The sequence below is a fragment of the Crinia signifera genome, chromosome 6 (genome assembly GCF_055691185.1).
Source record: "Crinia signifera chromosome 6, ASM5569118v1, whole genome shotgun sequence".
Classification (NCBI taxonomy): Eukaryota; Metazoa; Chordata; class Amphibia; order Anura; family Myobatrachidae; genus Crinia; species Crinia signifera.
This window is the reverse complement of record NC_139222.1, coordinates 173,074,290-173,100,190: the sequence shown is the minus strand read 5'-3', so window position 1 is coordinate 173,100,190 and position 25,901 is coordinate 173,074,290. Positions and strand designations below refer to the sequence as shown.

Here is a 25,901-nt window from a genome sequence, read left to right as displayed (position 1 = left end):
GGGCAGATGTAACGTGCAGAGAGAGAGAGTTACATTTGGGTAGGGTGTGTTTAAACTGAAATCTATATTGCAGTGTAAATTTAAGGAAGCCAGTATTTACTCTGCACAAAAACAAACTAACTCACCCAAATGTAACTCACTCTGCACATGTTGCATCTGCTCCACCTGCAGTGCACATGGTTTTGTCCATACAAGAAGGAGTTTGCTTTTACCAACCTGAATCACCCCCCTCCCCCCATTGTTTCTGATTGTCTCTGAGATATCTCCAAGCTCTTACTCTCTGCTCTTCTATGTAGCAGTATGTGCTCCTGCACCCTTCCATGGGTCAGCGATTCAGTCCCCCAAAAAATGAACTGTCCTGATAAATGTAGAAATTTTTTAAAACACAGCCGCAAGGTTTTGTGATTCACTCAGTGGACAAAAAATCTTTGATGTCGCACATCCGGAGCAAGTCTGATTTTTCCAAAAATGTTTAATATTTGGATAAAACAATAGGACTTGTCTGGAACCCCAGCGGCACCGCCATGAGGACTAGTTAAGCAATTTTCCACTTAGCTTAATTAGTCAGTAATTACTCAGCTTCCGAAGCAATGTCTTCTGCATCCAACATTGTGATCCTCCGGGTCTTCTGCAGCAGTGTTCAGTATGTGAGCCTCTGTGATTGTGTGCAAGTATATCTTAGTGTGTGTGTGTGTGCAAGCAAGTATATCTAAGTGTGTGTGTGTGCAAGAGAGTCTGTGTGTGTGACCTCCGGTTCATGTGTGACCCCCCCCTTACCTGTATATTGTCACCCCCCTAGAGCCAGCAGCTCAGGGAACTACATCTCCAAAGAGCCCTTGTGCCTTCCAACTCCCATGGAGCCTCCCCCTTCGGGACTCCCAGTAGTCCATTCCCCAGTGTAAACATGGGGGGTTTACCCCAGCGATGTGATTTTTTGTGTGTGTGCGTGCTGTGGGGTTTTCAGCTCTCAAAACCCTATGACCACTGTATTTTTTGGGATACCATGGATATCAGGAGCGAAAACTTTGGTGTGAGGTACACAAGGTTTTTAGCCTTGATAAACTTCCTTGCCAATTAATTTAATTTCTCCCCTCAGAGTTATGTCTAAACCCCAAGAGGATGACAGAAACATATAGCAATAGTATATTTATGAGTATGCGAAAAGAGCAAATAATCACAACCAAGTACTGGAAAGGTTGTCAGGGCTAAATCCCAACATTGCCCATTCATGAAGAGGGCCTAACTGTATATTACAAATTGATAGTGCACAAATGGGCATAGGTCCAACCCATTATCAGCTACAAAGTGTGAGTACAGTTGCATACCTCCGAAATGTCCTGATTTTTGAGGGACAGTGCCTTCTTTTGGGAACTGTCCCAACTGCGGACCTCAGTGTCCCGTGGTATGGGGTGGCGGGGCAGTTGGACTCCCCCTGCTAACAGCAGTGGCGGATAGATACATTGTACATAGCATCTATTCATGAGAGACAGAGGGACTAGGGCATGCCAGCAGCAGGCAGAGCTCTGTATATGCCCCCATTATCCACAGCACAGCAGACTAATGAGGCAGCGATGGTACAACAACAAAACATAATTGCCCCATGATTTCTGTTACTGGCCCCGACTCGATGATTCAGACAGAGTGGCAGTCCCATTGCAATGCATCCCATTGGGGCAGCACGGATGGTGTAATGGTTAGCATTACTGCCTCATAGCATTATTGCCTCATAGCATTATTGCCTCATAGCACTGAGGTCATGGGTTCGATCCCCACCATGGCCCTAACTGTGCGGAGTTTGTATATTCTCCCCATGCTTGCCTGGGTTTACTCTGGGTACTCCGGTTTCCTCCCACAATCCAAAAATATACAGGTAGGTTAATTGGCTTCCAACAAAATTAACCCTAGAATGTATGTGGTAGGGAATATAGATTGTAAGCTCCACTGGGGCAGGGACTGATGTGAATGGTCAAATATTCTCTGTAAAGCGCTGCGTAATATGTATGCGCTATATAAGAAACTGTTAATAAATCAATTGCACAGGGATGTTAGTTCCAAAGCCAAGTGTACATACTCTGAAGTACCATACTACCCAACTGAACTGTTCTGAACTGCCAGATCAAATTACAGAAAACAAAGCTGTCATCATTGATACCAGCTACAGTTCGAATGTGTGTTATTATCTTTCTTTGAAATTTACTTGAACTACTATTGTACCTAGTATTTACACTTACACTATCACTTTAAATACACAGTTGTATTCTAATCCCTCCCACTGGAGTTATGTAAAGAATGTCCCATAGAGACTCTGTTTCACTTCTATAATTTCAGTGATGGCGTCTGCTGAACTGAGAGACGAGCTGAACTGCTCGATCTGTCTGAGCATTTATACAGATCCTGTAACACTAAGATGTGGACACAACTACTGCCGGGTGTGTATTAATCATGTTATGGATATACAGGAGAAATCTGGAGTTTACACTTGTCCTGAATGCAGAACAGAGTTTCATGAGCGTCCCGCACTACAGAAGAACATAACTCTGTGTAACATAGCAGAGCGTTTCTTTTCTGCACCAACAGAACAGGAAGAGACAGGGATATTCTGTACTTACTGTATTCACTCTCTTGTAACTGCTGTTAAATCCTGTCTGATGTGTGAGGCTGCTCTGTGTGATAATCACCTGAGAGTACACAGCAGGTCAGCAGAACACATCTTATCCAATCCCACCAATTCTCTGGGGTACGCAAAATGCTCGATTCATAACAAGGTCATGGAGTATTACTGCATTAAGGATGCTGCCTGTATCTGTGTGTCCTGTAGGCTGGATGGAGATCACTGTGGACACCAGGTTGAGTTACTGGATGAGGCCTCTAAGAAGAAGATGGAGAAACTACAAAAAGTTCTGCACACACTGACAACCAAGAGAGAAGAGACAGAACAGAGAGTCCAGAGTCTACTGGAGCACAAGACAGACATACAACAAAAAGTAACTGGTTTATCAGAGAGAGTCACTGCCTTGTTTATGGACATCAGGCGGCAGCTAGAAGACCTAGAGGTGACAGTCCTGAGTGAGGTCTCCAGACAGGGAGAGCTGCTTTCACTTTCAATCTCTGATCTAATCCAGCAGCTGAACATAAAGAAGGACGAGCTGTCCGGGAAGATGCATCACATTGAGGTTCTGTGTACCATGACTAATCCACTATCTGTCTTACAGGACCAAGTTTCAAACACGGATATCTTCTGTACTACTGTGGAGGATAATCAGATTGAAGTTGATTTGGATTTGGATCTGATCTCTAAAACATTGCACACAAGCCTATCTAATATTATTACTTATGAAAAGAGAGGTATCTATTTACAGGAAGCCTCAAGCATATTATTGGATGTAAATACAGCCAGTAGTAATGTCACTTTGTCTGATGACTTCAAATTTGTATCAATGTCAAAAACAATTCCGAGTCTCCCACAAGCACCAGAGAGGTTTGAGAATTATCAGGTGATAAGCACCAGCCATTTCTTGTCAGGACAACATTACTGGGATGTGGAGACCAGTAATAAGGGAACATGGATTGTGGGAATGGCCTACACAAGTATAGAAAGGAAAGGGGATCAGTCATTCATTGGCTATAACAATAAATCTTGGGGTTTACGATTTTGTGAAAACCAATATTCAGTGAGACACAAAAAACAAGTCATTAATTTACTTCACTGCAAATCTTGTCATAAATTCAGAATATTCCTGGATTATGAGGCCGGGCAGCTGTCCTTTTATGAGCTGAGCGATACAATAAAACACTTATATACATTCACTACCACCTTCACTGAACCCCTCCATGCCATATTCAGAGTATGGGGGGATTGCTGGGTTAGAATCCTCAGCTAATAATGGAATCTACATAAATTGAAAACCAAAGTGTTTTACATTTTTTGTTTTTTCATATTAATTTTAGCGTTGGCAAGAATTCATAATCCACTTGCTTTATATTGCTGTAAACAGAATGAAAACCTAGTTAGTGGAGCCTTTACACTTGATGTGAAATGGAAAGTTCACCTACCAACTTTTACCAAACTATAGATCAGGGATGGGGAACCTTCCGCCCGCCAGCTGTGGTTGAACTACACATCCCAACATGCCTTGCTACAGTTTTGCTATTTGGCCATGATAAAACTGTTGCAGGGCAAGCTGGTATATGTAGTTCAACAACAGTTGGAGGGCCGAAGGTTCCCCGTCCCTGCTATAGATCCATAATGTTGTGTGTTCTAGAGTGTGTCCTTCATTAAGTCTGCCCAAAAAAATATATGCTACTTTTATAATGGTTTAATGGTTCCATTAAAAATCTCATTAGTTCTTTTACCTGTATACTGTGGGCAGAGTATAACACACTGAAATCTGGGTTATTCATGTACAATGTTGCAAGGGTTTAATTGCCCTCAAACCACTTTAACAAATCGTGTCCAACATACTGTAAAGGTTTTTCTTGAATAGTATTTTGTATGTTGTACGTGAATATAGCAGTGAGCATTACAGTACTGATTTACTGTGGATAAGCTGTCATTAAATTACTGCTTACAAATAAAAATGGTTTTCCAACACAATTCTATCATTCTAAATTCTACAAGGAACATTAGTGGCAGCATATACTGTAGCTACAGATGGAGCGCCTCTCGGCCAGCGCTGGGGCTTGATAGAATACCCCCGCTGGCAAGATGGCGCTCCATCTGACTGGGACGTGCGAGCATCCCACACACACACAGTTTCTGGGTGGCAGGGGATGCAAACCCTGCCCATCTCCGCTTCAGGGAGACGGGCAAGGTTAGGGGAGGGAGCGGGGAGGTGGGATCAAGCGGCAGGGACCGGCAATGGGGAGCTCCCGTCTCATGCGTGCGTCCCCTTCCGGCAGCTGGCGATTGGCGATCCGACAACCAGACGCTGCTATATGAAGCGGGCTCCATCTGTATGTTGTTACTGTAGGACACATCAAAGATTTAAAATACAGATGGAGCGCCTCTCAACCAGGGCTGGGGCACTCCATCTGGGCGACAGGGGACGCTTACACTGCCGTCTCGCTTCAGGAAGATGGGCAGAGTTAGGAGTTCTTCTCATCAGTATTTACTAAGGGAGAGCAGACTGTGGAACGAACATTTACCACAAACGGGACAAATAAGCCAGATCTCATTGTGGATTTCACGCCGAAGGAAATAATACTGAGGCTAAGCAAACTCAAAACAAATAAATCACCAGGGCCAGATGGGATTCATCCGAGGGTATTAATGGAATTAAGGGATGAACTAGCTACCCCCCTACATTATATCTTTAGCAAGTCACTATCGTCAGGTATAGTACCAAAAGATTGGAGAATAGCAGAGGTAGTGCCAATATTCAAAAAAGGAAGATCCCGCTAATTACAGACCCGTTAGTTTAATATCAATTGTGGGTAAACTATTTGAAGGATTTTTTTTTTTTTAAACTTTTTATTTAGAGAGAGTGAAAGTACATATTATATGCAAGAGAGCATACAGATAAATTATGCAAGAGTAGTTTCACATTTTTCAAAATCAAATATGTTGACATAAAAGATTGAACAACAAACTTAGTAACGAACATTAGTAGATAGCATGTGGGGTGGGTGTCGGGGTACCGGGGGGGGGGGGGGGGGATAGGGAGAGAGAGGGGTACCTCAAGGTGCGTCTAAGCTGGGGGATAATAGTATGTTATCTAGTCGTGGCCTGTTTGGGTATCTGTGGGAGGAACGGTCATCCGTGTTGTCCACGGAGTCCAGACAGTGTCGAATTTATGGGGGCAGTCGTGGAGATGGTAAGTTATCTTCTCCATGTGGGCAATGTACCAAATGTAGTTGTTTAGCAGAGCTAATGGGGGTGTGTCGGGGGACTTCCATCGCTTAGCAATGGTCATTCTGGCTGCAGCCAGAATATGTGAGAGTAATTTGTTCAGGGGAGGGTCAAGCTCTTTAAATGGGCGAGCTAATAAAAATGTCCATGGGTCAAGGGGAAAATCAAGACCTGAGAGAGAGTGTATAAGACCACGGACTTCTTGCCAGAATGGGATTATCCTGGGACAAGTCCACCAAATGTGCAGGAGAGAACCCCTCTGACCACAGCTGCGCCAGCAGTATGGAGTGGCCGAAGGGAACATCTTAGAGAGTCTTTCTGGGGTAAGATACCACCTGTAGTACAGTTTATATGTAGTCTCTTGGATGTGGGTAGAAATTGAGCATTTAGCTATGCTTTCGCGAATTTCGTCCCAGCAGTTCACATCTGGTAGGGCGCCTAGGTCACTTTCCCAGTTACATTCATGGCGGGTCTGTGAGGGGGCAGATGTGTCGATCAGCATTTTATATATCTGCGAGATCATACCCTTAGAAAGGGGGCTGGTTACGCATATTTTCTCAAAGGGGGTCATGTCTCTAAGTGAGTCCGCACTTGGTAGTGAAGTAAGAAAATGGCGCAGTTGAAAGAATTCAAACAAAGGGGGGGTCAGAGTAGGGTATTTGTTTTTCATTTCATCTAGGGAAAGCCATGAGTTTTGATTTGATAGGTCAGATATATAGCGAATATTGGATTTAGTCCACGTTGTGAAAGTTAGAGGGGAAGTGCCAGGGGGGAAGGCAGGGTTATCCCAGATGGAAGTGAGGGGGGAAGGATATGAAGATAGTTTGTACTTATGTTGGGCTTTGTTCCACAGTGAAAGGTGAAATTTCAGCGAAGGTAGGGTGCTGGCCGATGTAGCTCTATGGGGTTTTTTAAGACTCCACAGAGAAGATAGGGACCTAAGGCCCAGATATTGCGTCTCTAGGTCTACCCATGCAATTGAGCCCGATACTGCGAAGGAGGTGGCGATTTGGCTCAGGTGTGATGCCAAGTAGTAATATTTAATATCTGGGAGTCCCCTGCCCCCCCTCGCTCTAGGCAGTTTAAGGGAACTGAAGGCTATTCTGGGTGGCTTATCATTCCATATGAATTTGGAAATTAAGGTTTGGATGTTTCTGAGTATTTGGGAAGGAATTTTAATTGGAAGGGTCTGAAAGAGATAGAGAAATTGTGGTATAATAATCATCTTAGTGGCGGATATTCTCCCAAACCATGAGATGATGTTTGATCTCCAAATTTTAAGCTCTTGTTTAGCTTTATTTAGAAGGGGAGGAAAATTCTCTTTGTAGAGGAGGTCATATTTAGAAGTTATGTATACACCAAGATATTTAATTTTGTGGGTTTGCCAGTTAAATTGATATGAGGATAGTAGAGATGTTTTGATTGATGGGGGGACATGTAGTAGCATTGCTTCAGATTTGGAAAAGTTTATCTTATAGCCTGAGAGGGAGCCATATTCACCGATGATCTCATAGAGGGCTGGGAGAGATGTCTGGGGATGGGTTAGAGATAATAAGACATCATCGGCAAACAGTGAGATTTTATATTGCTGTGTACCCACCCTCACCCCCCCGACCCTCTCCGAGAGTCTGATCCTAGCCGCCAGGGGTTCGATCACCAGGGCAAATATAAGGGGCGAGAGTGGGTATTTGAAGGATTTTTAAGGGATGGTATCCAGAAATATTTAGATCATCACAGTCTACTCAGTGCTAACCAACATGGGTTCGTGAAAAATCGTTCATGCCAAACTAATCTACTAGGGTTCTATGAAGAGGTTAGTAAAAACCTCGATAATGGAAATGCTGTATATGTGATTTTCCTAGATTTCGCTAAAGCATTTGATACTGTCCCACACAAGAGATTGATTAATAAAATGGAGAACCTAGGATTGGGTGAAAATATCTGCAGATGGGTAGGGAATTGGCTATGTAATAGAGAACAAAGAGTGGTTGTGAATGGTGCCGTATCAGATATGATACCGGTACTAAGTGGAGTGCCCCAGGGTTCGGTTTTGGGGCCCATTTTGTTTAACATTTTTATTAACGATATTGGGATAGGGTTACTCAGCAATGTATCCATCTTTGCGGACGATACAAAACTTAGCAAAGTCATCAAATCATCAGAAGATGTCACCATGCTTCAAAATGATCTTGCAATTCTAGATGAGTGGGCAAAAAAATGGAAGATGAGGTTCAATGTAGATAAATGTAAGGTTATGCAACTTGGGAGACACAACCAGTGTGCAAGTTACAACCTTAGCGGAGAGGAACTGGGTAATTCCATACTTGAAAAGGATCTAGGAGTCCAAATAGACAGCAAACTAGGATGTAGTGCCCATTGTAATGTAGCTACAAAAAAGGCCAACAAAATTCTGGCATGTATTAAGAGGGGAATGGAAACTAGGGACTCAAGGGTAATTATGCCACTATATAAAGCATTGGTGAGACCTCACCTAGAGTACGGAGTACAGTTCTGGGCCCCACACTATAAAAAGGACATCATAGAATTAGAAAAAGTCCAAAGGCGAGCAACAAAGCTTATTAGGGGAATGGAGAATTTAAGCTACGGATTAAGCAATTTGGGACTATTTACATTAGAAAAAAGACGTTTAAGGGGGGACATGCTCAACATGTACAAGTATATCAAGGGCCAATATAAGGAACTGTCACGCACCCTCTTTTCTACTAGAAAGGAATCTAGGACGCGAGGGCATGAGTATAGATTAGAAGAAAAAATATTTAATTCAGCTAGTAGAAATAATTTCTTTACGGTCAGAACAGTCAAACTCTGGAACTCTCTTCCCAGAGAGGTGGTAACGGCTGGCTCATTAAATGCGTTCAAGGCAAAGTTGGACAAACATTTACTGGAGAAAAACATCCATGGGTACAAATAAGAAATATAATTTGTCTGTAAAATACCAGAACCTACCAAATCAGCAATGGATATCTATACCAGGTTGAACTAGATGGATGCAAGTCTTTTTTCAGCCTTACCTACTATGTAACTATGTAACTATGTAACTATGAGTGGGGAGGTGGGATCGAGCGGCGGGGGCCGCAGGGGAGCTCCGTTGTAAGGGGAAGCAGGCTCGATCTGTACTTGCATGATTCTGCCCTTCAGTACCAGTTCTGAGCACCCACAGTGGCATCTCTATGAAGGATGCTGTGTGTACAGTGCACATGTGCCCATACGTTAGGCAAATTCTCTACTGCACCCATAGTTGCAGGTGGCACAATCTTTTGGACAATATCTTTGAAAGGATGTTGCTGGGAGATGGTAAAGACTGGACCAGAAACTTTGCTATCTGCTGTGCAAATGCCATCTTCCCAAATACATTGCTGGAATGATGGTGGCAAGGGAAACTGCACACAGACCCAAATTCAGTAATAATGTCTGGGCCACATAAAGGGCCTTATTCTAGTTCACTCTTTCTGACAAAATCCTTCTTAGATGGACAAAACCATGTGCACTGCAGGGGGGCAGATGTAAAATGTGCAGAGAGAATTAGATTTGGGTGAGTTATTTTGTTTCTGTGCAGGGTAAATACTGACTGCTTTATTTTCCCAAATCTAATTCTCTCTGTACATGTTTCATCTGCCCCACCTGCAGTGCACATGATTTTGTCCAGCTAAGAAGGAATTTGTCAGAAAGAGTGAACTAGAATAAGGCCCAAAGGGTGGGGTGAATCAAAGATAAAAATGCATTCAAATGCCATTTCTTTTCCAGAATGCAGTATATTTCAGAGCTTGGATCTGGCAGACAATGCCATCTGTGGATGGCATTGCCCAATTGAGGCCTATTGGCTTCTTGTTACAAAGTTCAAAAAGGGCCTTATTCTGATCGGTGCGGATTTCTCTTCATACATTAAACAGCTAAATTATTTTGTTTTAGAATGTGATATTTAACAAAACATAATACAATATAATGTATACAGTACAACACCATTGAAAGGGTACTGTTTTTATTTTATAATCCAAATTTTAACAGAAATGTATATTTATGACTTTATTGTAATGTCCCTACTAGAGATATTATTTTCTACCTCCAGCTCATCTCTGTTGAGATTAGATAACACAACAACTTTACCACAAATTAGTCTTATCTATAGGTCAGAGTCCGCTGCAGGCTCATGGGATAATAGAATTAGAGATAGCGCTGGAGCAGAGTGAATGTTTTTTGCAAGGTGTGGAAATTAGAATAATAAGCATTACAATATAAGCCAATAGAAGAATATATAGATATTGTATAATAAACAACTTGTATGTGATAAAAATATACCTTACGAATTATGTTGCTTTTGTAAGTTTACAGTATGTCTTAAGGTCGGACCTAATTTCCCATGAGCTCCCCTGGCAGCTGCCCGGGAGAGCTCACTATGATTTGGCACTTGATGAGGCATATTTGTACATGGGATAAATTGAATGCGATGTAATTTCTGGGGAGCTGCGGGGGGGGGGGGAGGGGGGTTGGCAGGAGGTCCGGGCTGTGGGTGCAGCGTTGCATGGGGTAGGCAGTCCGCAGTGTCCGGGAAGGGCTGAGCAGACACTGTGGACAGCTGTAGGCCTATCTTTTAAATATTTTTTAACGTTCTGTCACCGCTGTCCTCAGTGTCTGCTCAACGCTTCCTGGACCACCCGCCCCACACAACGCTGCACACGCAGCCCAGACCCCACGATGCACCCGCAGCCTGGACCCCACGCTGTCTGCCCCTTCACATAGGTGTATGCCATTGGTGCTTCACCGCTGGCACACTCCTCTGGATCGGACCAACTTATCATGGGTGCTAAAAAGCACCCACGATGTGCCTCTGATGGGTCCGGTCCAACAGATTAAACCTGCAGCAGGTTCAATCTGTAGGGTCCGACACAATGTGCACGAGGACGCGCATCGAGTCAGATGGGGTGTCAAACACATCCGATTTGGGGGAAAACCATGTGCACTGCAGGTGGGGAAGATGTTACTTGTGCAGATATAATTAGATTTGGGTGGGGTTTTACTTCAAAGTGCGATCTATATTGCAGTGTAAAAATAAAGCAGCCAGTACCCTGCCTTCTCTCTGGGCTACCTCTCACCCGCCTCGCACCTCTCCAATCCATTCTTAACGCTGCTGCTAGGCTCATCTTCCTCTCCCGCCGCTCTACCTCCGCCTCCCCCCTCTGTTTATCTCTTCACTGGCTCCCCATTCCTTTCCAAGTTCTCTTTAAACTCCTCACCACCACCTACAAGGCTCTCTCCTCCTCCACAGCTCCCTACCTCTCTTCACTGATCTCTATCCACACTCCCTCCCGTCCTCTTCGCTCCATCACTGACCGCCGACTGACCTCTCACCTAATCACCTCCTCCCACTCCTGTGTCCAAGATTTCTCTCGCGCTGCCCCCCTGCACTGGAACAACCTCCCGCCACCCATCAGGCTATCTGATTCCCTTACCTCCTTCAAGCGCTCCCTCAAAACCCACTTTTTTCGACTAGCCTATCCCTCCTCCTAACCTCTTTTGATCCTCCTATCCTGCCTCCGTTCCCCTCCGTTCCTACTTATCCTATTGTATTTCGTTCGTCCACCCACCTATTTTTAGTATGTTAACTCTTATGAGCAGGGCCCTCCTTCCTCACGTACTCACCCTACCTCATTACCTCACCTGTGCTCCTGTCCTGTTCTTCCCTTCCTCTACTTCATCTTCAGTCTCCTTGACAATTTTGACACCTACTTCTGAACTGATGCTGATTTTAGTTCTACCAGCTATACCCCTATTTATACTGTATCTTTCAACACACCCTGTACGTTACCTTGTAATTTGTTTTTTTGTTTGTTTGCTATGTACGGCGCTGCGGACACTTTGCGGCGCCTTATAAATAAACGTACTACTACTACTACTACAGAAACAAAATAACTCACCCAAATCTAATTCTCTCTGCACATTTTACATCTGCCCCCTGCACTGCACATGGTTTTGTCCATCTAAGAAGGATTTTTTCAGAAAGAGTGAACTAGAATAAGGCCCTAAGGGAGGAGTTAGCAAATCCGTTTTGTCTGGCATAGTTCCAAGGGACTGGAGATAAGTGGAAGTATGGTACTTATATGTTAGTTGGGCGCCTACTAAGCTATTTGCTTAGTTTTACGCATCCCCTCGCGGGGCTCGCTATGCTCGCCACGCTTCGGGGCTCGGTGGTGCGCTGCGCTCGCCACACTATATAAAATCAACTCCATGCTGACATGGATAGTGGGGGTATGAGCGTACTAACTATAGTGGGCGCCCAACTAACATATAAGTACCGGAAATAGTACCGATATTTTTAAAAGAAAAAAAAGAGATGACCCAGCAAATTATAGACCAATGAGCCTTAAGGCCCCCATACCCTAATTGTTCCAATTTGACCCAATTTCAGGTTAAATCAGACCAAATCTCATGTGTTTGATATCCCGTCCTACCCAATGTGTGGTCCCGTGCACATTGGATTGGAGGTCGGATGGGCTATACATAAGATAAGGGGGGGGGGTGCAGAGAGGTGGGCAGGGGCCGGCGGGGGGGCACAGAGAGATGGGCGGGGGGAGCCGGGTGGTGGAAGCCGGGTGGATTTTTTAAGTAAAAAAAACATACAAATGAATGGGCAGCCACAGCTCTCCACGAAGTATGTGCCTTATCGTATTTAACCTCTCCCAGGGAGCTGCCGGGGAAATCAGGGCAAGTCCACCAAAGATATGGGGGCCTTAACATCGCTCATTGGGAAATTATTTGAGGGAATTGTAAGAGATGGAATCCAGGAACATTTAGTAATGAATAAGATAATCAGTGGGAACCAGCATGAGTTTGTAGGGACCGTTTGTGCTAAACTAACCTAATTCGTTTCTATGAGGAAATTAGTAAGAACCTAGACAATAGCAATGCAGTTGATGTGGTTTACCTGGATTTTGAAAAGACCATTACACAACGTGCCACATAAAAGGCTGATTCATAACATGGAATCTATCTATCTATCTATCTATCTATCTATCTATATATCTATTTATAGCAATGTGTCACGGGTGGCACTCCAGGAATAAAGACAGCAAACGGGATCAAATTACCAACGTTTCAAATGTTATTACAACATTTTTCATCAGGGTGTGACATATATAAATCGATGTGTGTATGTTCCCTATGGACTCCAAAATGGTGTGACCATCTTTGATGAAATTATCAGGCAATCTTCAGATTAGCCCAGCGGGTGATCCTGTGAAGTTTGGTAGCGATCGGATCAACAGAAAATTTTTGGGAGTTTTTTGGCAGTTTTCAACGGTTGTGCAACGGAACCAGATTGACCATCAAAAATTGTCACCAAATTTAATCGAGGCGACAATCATCGGTGGCAAATTCAAAGCCGAAGATGTACTGATTCCATACATACCGATGATTTCCAACGTTTTACCATTCAAATTCATGTTGCTCCAGTTCCCTTTGAGTCTTGCCTTTGCTATTACCATCAACAAAATACAAGGCCAATCGTTGACTATTGCTGGCTTAAATTTGGAAAATTATTTTTTTTCACACGACCAGTTGTATGTGGCTTGCTCCCGAGTTGGCACACCAAAAAATGTATAACTTTTTACTCCAAATAAAAAAAACAAAAAACATTGTTTATCCGCTGGCCTTAAGATGAATTAATAAAATAAATATAATTTCCCATTTGCCTTAAATACATGTTTGGGGGGGGGGGGGCGTAGCAAGGCACTGTACCTATAGATATCTGCTAAAACTTTGTCACATGACCGCCCCCATCCACCAGAAGTCATCTGGCTATAGATAATTACAGCTTCCCGTGCGAATCTGGGGTGGGTCGCTAGTAGAAGAAAAAATTACATCTGGGTAAAAAAATTGTCTGTTAGGGAACAGAGAGTGGTTGTAAATGGTTAATTTTAAAATTGGATTCCAGTATTAAGTGGTGTACCGCAGGGTTCGGCTCTAGGGCTTCTTCTATTTAACAAATTTAGAGGATGGAATACTAAGCAAATTTTCCATCTCTGTGCACAATCACATGCAGGGTGATTAAACAGATCATCATGTCTCCATGCTGCAAACGGACAAACTAGATGAGTGGGCAAATAAATGGAAAATGCAATTTAATGTTCATAAATGTAAGGTCATGCATCTTGGGAGACATAACCAGTGTGCTACTCTAAATCAGTGGTTTCCAACCCTGGTCCTCAAGTACCCTCAACAGTGCATGTTTTCAAGGTCTCCACACAGAATCACAAGTGAAATAATTATCTCCACCTGAGGACCATTAAACTGTGTCTGAGTAATGAGTGCACCTGTGCACCTGCTGGGTGACCTGGAAAAAGTGAACTGTTGGGAATACTCCTCAAAATATCCGCTAAAAATGCCAGCGTCGCTCACAGTTACAGTTTCTTGGGTGCAGTATTTATCTAAACTTCAGTTAATTGACTTGACTGTATTTGTGTTTATTTATACTAAAAGAGCAGTCACTGTAAGCGGCGCTGGCATTTTAAGCAGATATTTTAAGGATCTCTCATAGCAAAGTTGGCATGCAAAGGGTTAAGGAGCAGGGTTGGGAACCACTGCTCTAAATGGAGTAGATTGGAATCCCGATTGGATAAGGACCTAGGAGAACAAATTGATAACAAACTTGGTTGCAGTGCTCAGTGCCAAGGAGCAGCAACTAAGGTCAATAGAATACTAGCCTGTATAGAAACGGGCATGGAAGCTAGGGATGACAAAGTTCCAAAATATAAAGAGCAAGATGATCTTGACCAGCACAGGATAAAGGTAAGTGACTCGATAGCAGATGGTCATGTTGGGAGGTATGTCTCTCTCTAGATTATTCAGGGGACGCCCTGGTACCTGTGCCTTACCCATGACCAGCTGGAGGAAAGTGTGATGCACTATACACAGTGGGCAGTATTCAATGAGGCTGATTCGCCATGTTTTATGGCGATTTTGTGCTATTTTCGTGCTGTACGGTGATTTTTTTTTACTAAAACGGTGAATCACCCTATTCAATGACCAGATGGCGAATACATTTCAAGGTTTTTATCGCCATGATTCACCGAGTAGCAATCGCTATCTTTTTATGGTGAAATGGAATGTGAACTTTTAAAATAAAGTGTTTTGTTTTTTACATTTGGTGTCAAAAAATCAGGAATTTTATTCTGAGGAGGGGCATGCTATTTTTATTCAAGCACATGAATATATATTTAATTTAAAAAATATATATATATATTTTTTTTTACACAGCAGCCAGCAGGGGGCTGGAAGCCGAGCCGCTCATTAGATATTCATATATTCACTGCACCAGATCATTACATATGCATGATCGGGTGTAGTGAATACCCGGTCCCCTGTTGGCTATCCCAACAGCCTGTGCTGCCTGGATCCCGGGGAGCCCACCTCCCCCCCCACAAACGTTCTGGGGCAGGCAGGGAGACTTCCATCTCCCTGCCTGCCGCCGTCCTCAGGCTCCCTGCGGTATCGCCGCAGGAGTTAAAATTCGCCGGTCAGGGGCAGTGAGCCCCTGACTCGTTGAATACTGGAGCCGGCAAGGCTCTGGAACGCGGCGGGCGGTGGCGAATGTGCAGCGAATCCTAAACAGGATTCGCTGCACATCATCAAAATTCTCATTGAATACTGCCCAGTGACTGCAGTTATGTATACCTAGTGCCGGTGGGGTGTTACACATGACAAAAGCCTCCCCTCACCATGTATACCGTACACCAACTATTGTATACTTTGATCCCTAGCAAGCTTAATCCCACAACATACTCAAACCACCCCCAAGCATGTACAGATAGAGCCATCCTCATCTAGCCCTTTAATATGATTAAGTGAGCCAGAGCCATCAGACTTAATCCTCTACTATTCCCCTAATGTATTGTTCTATGTATTGCAGCTGAGAACCATAGATGACCATGGCTCTCCAGAGAAGGCTAGTTAAAGAAGGCTCCATCTGTATACCGACTCCTATGGAATTACTAGATCCCTAACAACCATTAGCTGCATCCCACTAATTATAGAAATCCCTAAACTTTTCACTCCAAACCATAGAGCTCAAAGTGTACGCAGCTTGCAATAATAAGTTATCTTGTAAATTGCTGTAAAGCAAGATGCTCTCTAGTCCTGAAAAATCCTCACTTAGAACAAGATTAAATGCACACAGTATCACAACACTATAACCCCATGTCGACCTTTTGACTGTCGACCTTCCCCATGTTGACCTAATGCTTGTGTTCACCCAATGACCCTGTGGACCTGACCTATGTTGCCCTTCCTGCATGTCGACCTTAATGTATGTCGACCAGGGATAAATGGCTGAGGAGTCCCAGGCAAGTACCAGAGCCAGATTTGTACCCAATTTATGAGCCATGGGGTACATGCCGCTGGAAATACTGCTGGAGATTCGCTGAATTTTAATAAGAGATGTGCAGAAACGGTAGCCAGGGGAGGCACTGCCTCACCTGCCATAGACTTTTTACTCCAGAGTTTTGAGTACAAAAATTATTAGAATAATAAAAATAAGATTTTATAAATATATTCTTTGTATTTTTGACATACTTTATAAACTCGAAGCATATATGTTAGTATGACAGGAAAGGCTGTGCCTCACCTGCCTCACCCCACCGCACGCCACTGTCCAACTTGCTGTTTACCCAATGATCCCAACCCCTGTAAAATAAGAGAGATGTGGGATGCTGTGATTATTACTTGACAGCTAATGTTAAGGGAAACAAGACCTATCTCTGAGCCTGTACTGCTGTGCTAATAAATATTGATGAAAAGAGAATATTTAATGAATTGACAGATTTATGGCGACGGCTTCTTCAAATAGCATAAATCTGAGGATTAACACTTTTTATATAATCAAATCCCTTGTTCTGAAAATTTGGAATATTTAATCTCCTTTGGAGCTAATCCTCTTGACTAAACGCTTAGGTCTTGTGCAAGAAAATTTATGGCAAGTCATGTTATTAAAAAAGGTCTCTTTTTGATCTCTCTAACATCAGATCAAAGATCCAGACAGCAGTGATGGCAGTGGATAAAGACGTCAATGCTGCAAGTGTTATCATAGTTTGACTTTAAAGCTCAGTTTGTGAATGATCTGAATAAGAAGTAAGCAAAATTGTGTCAACATTTCACATTCATTGATTCTTGCCACTGTACCGCACATTTTTCAGACTTCGTAGTTACAGCTATTTATTGCATGTGCTACATCAGTTACATTATTTCACCAGTATCTATACTATTAGTATGCTTCTTTTACCTGTTATAGGCCATATTCCAAATTTTAACAACAGACTATGTGGTGACTTTAGTGTCTCGGAATCAGGCCCTCGGACAGTGTTTTTATTAGGTTGGCCACTAGGAGGCAGCAATAACATGGTATAAAGATGATCCAGTGTAAGTTATCTACAGTCCAGTATATGCATGTGGAAGTTCACTATATCCATTCTTATCCATTTTAACTATGTTATGTAAAGTAAAACAATGCAGATAATAATTGCATATTTGGTACTTATTTCCTAGCACGGCGCCCATCGCATAAGATTGTATGCCTTAATTAAGGCATACAATCTATACAATTGAAAAGATTTTTAATTGTATGTACAATATCGCAACATGGATCTTATCTTATCGATCTCATGGATCTTATGCATCCATAAGCTGCATAAGATAAGATCCATGAGATCCATAAGATAAAAGATCCATCAACACCAACCCGAACCGTGGCGAGTGCAGCGAGCCTGCGAGGGACGGCGGCACGCGTCCTCCAACCTTTTCATACTATCCACGTCGGCGTGGAGTTGATTTTATATAGTGTGGCGAGCCCGAAGCGTGGCGAGCGGACGCATAATACCTGTGAAGTAATGCGCATCCGCTCGCCACGCTTCGGGCTCGGTGGCTCGCTGCGCTCGCCACACTATATACAATCAACTCCACGCCGACATGGATAGTGGGGGTATGAAAAGGTCGGAGGATGTGTGCCGCCGCCCCTCGCGGGCTTGCTGCGCTCGCCACGCTTCGGGTTGGTGTTGATGGATCTTTTATCTTATGGATCTCATGGATCTTATGCATCTTATGGATGCATAAGATCCATGAGATCCATAAGATGAGATCCATAAGATGCGATATTGTACATACAATTAAAAATCTTTTCAATTGTATAGATTGTATATCTCGTCGATCTCGTCCATGCACAAACACATAAGATGCATGCAATGCTTGCGATATCGTCCCGACACATACAATCTAGATCTTGGGCGCCGTGCTAGGAAATAAGTACCGCATATTTTAAGAAAATATTATAGCTTATCTAGGGGTGGGCTCATATGCATGCAGATAGTATACAGGGAAAAGATACGTAAAAACAAAAAAATATTTTCATAGCATTGCTGCAAGACATATCCTCGCTGCCTACACACGCTAATTTTTTTGTATGGGGTCCAGTCTTTGAGTGTTGCGCACAGTACCTGGTACATAGAGATACTATAATCCTGGGATATTAAGATTACTGGGATTCAATCCCAGGAATCAGATTAAGGTAGAAAGAAAACCTTATATTTATTTAATCACAACAAAATAGTAACACATTTTTTTGGTTAGATGCTTGTCCTACTGTTCTCTGAGTGCTACTTAGTCCTCTTCCCTACTATTCCTCTAACATTACTCTACTGTCTGCTATACATCTCCCCTTCTTTTATCTAGAACCTGCCCCCCCCCCCCTCCTCCACTCTAACTCCCTTTACCCTTAACCTTCTCTCATACTGTGCTGTTCTCCATCATCTTCTAGGTGCATCTGCAGTAGAATTGGCTGGCAGTGCGATGTCTCTGGCCCATCACATAAACTGCCACGGGACTCTTGCTCATCAATTGTGAGCAAAGGACCGGACATTGTGCTTGCCAATGAGAAGATTAGCATCCGGTTCCCTTAATTCAGCTGGTCCCATGGCACAATTCCAGCATTTAGACTGATTTCTGTAATACCCAGGATTTAATTTGTATAATATCAGGAATTTCGTGGAACAAAAAAAGTCCAGGATCCTGGTATTGAAATCCCTACCTTACCGCCTTTCTTTCTTCCCATTCCTTGCTTGACCCATTTCAGTCTGGTTACCATTGTCTCCATTCCACTGACACTGCCCTTATAGGAGTTAGCAATTACCTCCATGCTGCCAAATCCAAGGATCACTACTCCTTGACCTCTGTGCTATTTTTGACATGGTGGCCCACCCTCTCCTCCTGCATATTCTTCACCCCCTTGGTATGTGTGATATTGCCCACTTCAGGCTGTCATCCCACCTATTTGAATGTTCCTTCTCTCTTGACTCCACCCCCACTTCCACTAACAGTAGATGTCCTGTAGTTGTGTTTAAAGTAAAGTGGTGTACCTACTATATGATGTGTACCCAGCCAGACATTGGCAGCAACGGAACCTGGCAGGAGAGCCTGCATTGTCAAGTGCACACACACTTGACAATGTGGGCAGCGACAGTGAAAAGGCGGTGTCCTTGCTAATGACATTCCCTTCGGTCCTGCCTGTAGGGCTGGTGGAGGATGTTAGTGACATAATGGTGGTGGATAAGTGGAATAGTCTCCCATTAAAGGTGGAAGAGGTTAAGAAATTAGAGAAATGTAAACATGCTTGTGATAGACATATGGACATCATTAAAAAGAACGAAGTATCAAAAATGGATGAGATTATGCATAAAGGCTCAAAGAGGTGCAGATGGGCCAAGTGGTTCTTCTCTGCTGTCAATTTCTCGGTTTCTATGAGCAATCAGGGAGAATTTTTGACTCTTCAGGGAATCAGGTAGATTGTCAGGGAAACTTCCTGAAATACTGTTCTAGAAATCTGTAAAATATGGCAGGCATGGCATTGATCCATTTAATTTCAGATAGGGCTGGTGTAAATAACCATGAGGCCTAATTGCACAAGAGGATGGAAGATTCATCAATAAAGGGGTAGGTTCAGCAATATCTGAATGCAGGCAGATAGTCACATCTATTTCTGAGCAATAAAACTGCTCACATTGGCATGGAACTCTAAATAAGCCCCAAATGGGCAGATGTATTAAACGTGGTGAAGAGATAAAGTGGAGATAAAGTGGAAGCAGATAACGCACCAGCCAATCAGCTGTGTTTGAAAATGACAGTTGGGAGTTGATTGGCTGGTGCGTTATCTCCTTCCACTTTTTCTCCACTTTATCTCTTCACCACGTTTAATACATCTGCCCCAAAGTGTTTGGTGACTTATAAAAAAATGTCAGTACAGTAATTAAATGTATGCACCCTAACTCATTCTGCAGATCAGAAACAAACAATACATTTAAATTTGACATGCCTCGAACAACAATGCATATTATTTACCCGCAGGTATTAAATTCTAGTTCACAAAGATTGCTTTGTAGCAGGTTTGTGAACAATGTCACAATGGCCCTTATTCTGGTTCGTGCGGTAACGGCCGCATGCGGCCGTTCCGCCGATGTTTTCGGTCTGCGCATGTGCAGAGGCTACTCTGCGCATGTGCAGCCGAATTCGCCGTACACGTATTTTGTCCGCCGCAAAGGGGGTGGATAGGGGCGTGAGGGGCTACGAAGCCTCATTTGCATATGCATACGCCCCGCGTTTCATGGGCGTTCCCATGCAAACGCGGGGCGTACGCATGCTAATGAGGCTATGACGCGTGGGTACAGGGCGGGCATCTGACATCGCCGGATGTCAGCTGCCCGCCCCCATACAAGATTTCACACGGACAAGTGTCCGTGTGGTCTTGTGTAGCGGGACCTGGTGGAGCGTGCGGCCCTGCATTCGATGTTCGGCGACCATCGAATGCAGGGGCTGCTCCCACCATGGAGGAGGCGTATCCCCGTACACATTCATGCGGATCGCCACATGTCCGCGTACGGACGGCCGTGGCGATCCGTATGGAAGGCGGGGATTCGCCTGGTGCGGTCAGAGCCGCATATGCGGCTCCGGCCGCACCGATCAGAATAAGGGCCAATGTTATCTCTGCTGCATATACTAATGGATTCATCTCCAGTATTTAATATGTCATTCAGGGCTTAATGTGGATAAGTAGCATCCAAAAGCCTATCGATTCATGATGATTTTATAATATAGCTGCCAACATTATATTTCCAGGAAAATGCAGGACAATATAAGCACTGCAATCGCTGCCATAGATACAATTCTAGATTTTTGCATTTCCTCTGCACTGACTCACCCAGTGAGTGTGTGTGTGTGTGTGTGGGGGAATATATCAAAATGAAAAATCAATATGTGTACATGGACACCATATAGGTGTACCGCATCCCCTCGCATTAAGATTGCATGCGGGCGCTGTGCTTTGCTATGCTTGGCACACTATTCTATCCCCATCTATGGCCACTGGGATGGTAAAATATGTACAAGTTGGTTTAAAAAAGTTGGTTGTCAGGATATTGAATGCGCTGGCATGTTAAACTAATGTATGTCTAACTTTTGTCAATGTCTAACTAATGCATGTCTAACTTTTGCCAATGTCTAACTAATGCATGTCTAACTTTTGGTGTTGCCCTATTGACTGTCTGACTAAACATTGTCTGTGAACCATCTGGAAACCTTGAAATTTGAATGGAACTCGCAAAAACAAATGACTTTTCTAAAAATTGTCCATCATCGCCGTTGATTTTTAAATTGACTGCTAGTAATTCTTCAATTTAGGCTCTGAAAAAGGATTAAAAAGGGTTGTGATTACCTGAAGGATAAAAAAGGGGCAGACTAGATGGGCCAAATGGTTCTTATCTGCCACCAAATTCTATGTTTCTATGTTTCTATGTTACATCAATGTGCAATTTGAATCATTGAATCAATGTTTAGTTAATTTGGTACTTGTTTCCTAGCACGGCCACAATCGCATTGATCTTGTGCCCTTAATAGTGGTATGCGATGGCCCCCGACGCGATGGACCCGATTTCCCATTGAAATGCATTGAAAAGTTAAAAAATCGTGTCGGTCGCGTCGCATGCGGCTAAATAAGCATTAAATGGTCCCGACGCGATGGTCCCGATTTCCCATAGGGAACAATGTTAAATGGCTCAATTTACCCAAATCAACAGTGAACAATGTTAAATGGTCCAGAAACCCCCCAAAACACCCCAGAACAGTGAAATGTCCCCCCAAAATTAGTTAACGCCAACCCACGATCAACGTGAACCCGAAGCGTGGCGAGCGCAGCGAGCCCGCGAGGGGCGGCGGTACGCGTCCTCCGACCTTTTCATACCCCCACTATCCACGTCGGCGTGGAGTTGAGAATAGAATAGTGTGGCGAGCGCAGCGAGCCACCGAGCCCGAAGCGTGGCGAGCGCAGCGAGACCCGCAAGGGGATGCGGATACCTTCACAGGTAAACGCGTCCCCTCGAGGGCTTCACAGGTGTCCGCGTCGCCACGGACACCTGTGAAGCCCGCGAGGGGACGCGTATAACTGTGAAGGTATCCGCGTCCCCGCCGACGTGGATAGTGGGGGTATGAAAAGGTCGGAGGACGCGTACCGCCGCCCCTCGCGGGCTCGCTGCGCTCGCCACGCTTCGGGTTCACGTTGATCGTGGGGTGGCGATAACTAATTTTGGGGGGCCATTTCACTGTTCTGGGGTGTTTTGGGGGGTTTCTGGACCATTTAACATTGTTCCCTGTTCATTTGGGTAAATTGAGGCATTTAACATTGTTCCCTATGGGAAATCGGGGGCATCGCGTCGGGACCATCGCATGCGATTTTTTAGCACGCATGCGATGCGACCGATCAGATTTTTTACCTACGATGCCCCCGATTAGAATCGGTGTGGCCGTGCTAGGAAACAAGTACCGTTAATTTACCCCAAGATCTTCCTCTTCCAAATCAGTACACCAAAAACACCTATGTCAGGTAACCTTACAACTTTCTCTTGCAGCACAAGTAATCTCACAATGTAAACACTAAATACAATTCCAATTATTGGCATCATGAGATTTTGCTGTGAAGCCTTCAGGCAAAACAAATTGGCGATTATGTGTCAGTCAGCACTTGTTGGAGTAATATTCTGAGGGATACAAGATATAACTAAATTCCTGCTTGTACCAAACTGACTTATTTCCCTGGAATTCAATTTAATAACTCATTGGTGTTGAGATTTGAGGGGCATGCTGTATATCCAGCTTATCTTAATCGAAATATAGTAGAAAACTGCACTATAATGATGGTTGGGGGGGGGATTTAATTTATCGGCAGGTTTGTCTTGTATCTATATTTTTTTGGAAAACGTGTTTTTTAAAATAACTATTTATGTAAATATTTCCATAACGATGCCTCACAACAGTGTTTGACAATGCAATCCACCTTGATCACATGCAATCCTTTCACATGCGATGTATCGCATGCAAACATGTTTTTGCCGCTGCAGTGAGTGTGGTGAGTTGGAGATCTGATGGGCAGCAGGTCCAACCTCTAGATCTGATCCGATGCACATAGGACAGTGCATCAGATCTGATGTCCTACACATGCAATTTGGGCTGATTTCACCCAATTTCTCATCCCGATCCGTTGGAATCAGATGAATTCGGGCCAAAATCATACAGTGTTCCGGGGCCTTAAGACTGGGATTCCCACATTTTCATATGTGATGTGGCCTAACCTGAGCTTTTACTGCTATGGACATGAGAAACAAAGCAAGTGTAAAGGTCACCAAGAAAAGAAGAGAAATTGCCACTGCTGCCCTTGCAACACCTCAGCAACTGTATACATTTGCAACTGCAAAGCAGATGGGAGGAAGAGTGTTTATAAAGGGAGTGTGACATCAAAGGTACATTTTGTAGAGGAGGAGGCAGCAAGGTTGCACTAACTGCTATCAATTAACTGAAACAATTAATGGAGAGTATGGAGGAGACAGGCCCCCTTTAGAGCAGGAGCCCAGAGGCAGATGACTCTGTTGTCTCCCACAGTTTTTCCTTCTGCTGGGAGGATTCATTTGGAACTCTCTCCTAGTAATTTCCCAGTTAAAAGTATTAGTTAAAGGCCTGTCAAAATGATAGTTACCAGGGACCAAATGTAGTAGGGTGCGATTTAAATCGCACTTTTAAAACATTCAACTTATTCAGAAATTTGCAAATGTAATAAGGTGCAGGTTTTTTTTAAATAAAAAAGCAAATCGCATGCAACTTCGCCCATTATTAACCTCAGAAAACATGCAATTTTTTAGACCAACTGGAATGCGAGTTACATTGTGCTGGACCATGAAAGAAATTCACCTATTGGCAACCAAAACTCCACTAAATTATGCATCACACACTCAACACCCTCCGCAACACCCTAAGTTTTGTCCTTTGATAGGGTGTGGGCAGTGCCTGATTAACCATTAGGCTGAATAGGCTACAACCTAGGGTACCAGGAATGAGAGGGGGCGCCTTGCAGGTTTGCCAATTAATAAAATTAAGGCCTAATTTATTCCATGCTTGCTAGATATCACCCATCCCGATGTACTGTGGGAGGCCAATGTAACCTACTGATGGAATCATTACTTTATGTACACTGTGCTACAGTGCCAGCGGGGCAGCCTAAAGTGAAATTCTTCTTCTCTCACCTTAATCATTAGATCCTACATACCAGTTGTATAACCTGCACATGGGGAGTATACCTAGGGAGTCCCTGAGTGCCCATACACATGTGTTTAATAGAATTAAAAGGGGAGCTACATGTGTATTAGCCTAGGGCACCTGGAACCTTTTAATCAGGCCCTGGGAGTGAGGCATTTTTTGAAGGTGTAGGAGAGGATGATTGACATTACTGAGGGAACTTAGATTTTTGTGGTTGATAAGTGGAGAGCAGTGGTTCAGCAGAGGATAGAAGAGGTCTTGCTCAGGCAGGCTGTGATGGAGCAGGAGGAGAAAGAGATACTCCAGAGACTGAGATGCAGGTTAGCATCATAGACCACCTGCATATTGATGGAGTAGTAGCTATGTCTATTTACATAAACATACTTCTGAAACTCCATCTGCTGGGAGCCAGAGCTCTGTCATGATGAGCAGGTGATCTCGGGCCAGAAGAACTGGTACTTAGCTTGAAAAGTGTTTAAACGGAGAGTGGTAAAGTACCAGCCAATCAGCTTCTAACGGACATGTTACAGGCTGGGTTTGAAAAATGACAGTTAGGTGCTGGTTGGTTGGTGGTTTATCACTCTCCACCTTATCACTTCTCAAGGCTTAGTACATCTCACCCTTATCTAATCCCCAAGTGCCCACTTAGCACATGTCTTTGGTGATGTCAACAACCTAGCAAAAAAGCTGTGTGTGACCACCAGTATGAAAGTCGTCTCACCTGGGTCACACCGGGGCTGGACCCATGTACAATAGGACATAAGATCTTCTATGGCATTGCAATGTGAAAGGGGTATATATCTTTGTGTTAGATGTATCAAACCTTCTATGGAGGACAAATGGAGGTGTTGCCCATAGCTTCTGTTTACTAGTACATTCTATAGAATAATAGCTCAGATTTGATTGGTTGCTGTAGGTAACATCATCGTCTCATCTGCTTTACATTTATTAATATTCTCCTTTGTCTTTAGCTATTTGGGAGAAATCATGCACTCCGCCATGAAGGATTATGTCACTTCCCCAAATAACATACCAGGGACTAGTCCACACCCAGTGACCACACACTTCTGCCAGTTTCAAACCTGGAGACAAAAATCCTTATAGACCCCTTTCACATGCACTTTGGACCCAGGTTGTTGCTGGGTTTTTGACATAATGACCTGGATCGAACCCGGGATTGCAATTTGAAGGCGGCAATAGTTGAAGTAAGATATTTGTGGGGTATGTTTACCATATGAACTATGTCACATACCTCCAAAGTGGCTTCTGCTTCTTCATAAGCAACTTGCATCTCTTCTTTCTCCATCTCCACTTTCTTTTTTGATTTCTGGAGTTCGTGAACATTTTTTCCAACATCTCGGAGTTGATCTGACAGGTCAGCAATCTCGTCTATGAACAAAAGGGCAGAAAATTGTATTTCCAA

The 25,901-nt window shown here is 43.6% G+C and overlaps 2 protein-coding genes across 2 annotated transcripts in view; one reads left to right on the top strand and one right to left on the bottom strand.

The window, feature by feature from the left end:
* LOC146008647 (myosin heavy chain, skeletal muscle-like) overlaps positions 1 to 25,901 on the bottom strand; it is a 162,804-nt gene that overhangs the window by 21,629 nt on the left and 115,274 nt on the right. The window contains exon 10 of the mRNA XM_083148149.1: positions 25,731 to 25,867. Coding sequence (XP_083004275.1) covers positions 25,731 to 25,867 — 137 coding nt within the window. The remainder of the gene's footprint in view (positions 1 to 25,730; positions 25,868 to 25,901) is intronic.
* LOC146008648 (E3 ubiquitin-protein ligase TRIM39-like) lies at positions 2,328 to 4,733 on the top strand. Its single transcript, XM_083148150.1, has one exon. The coding sequence runs from the start codon at positions 2,331 to 2,333 to the stop codon at positions 3,879 to 3,881; it is 1,551 nt and encodes a 516-aa protein (XP_083004276.1). The 5' UTR covers positions 2,328 to 2,330; the 3' UTR covers positions 3,882 to 4,733.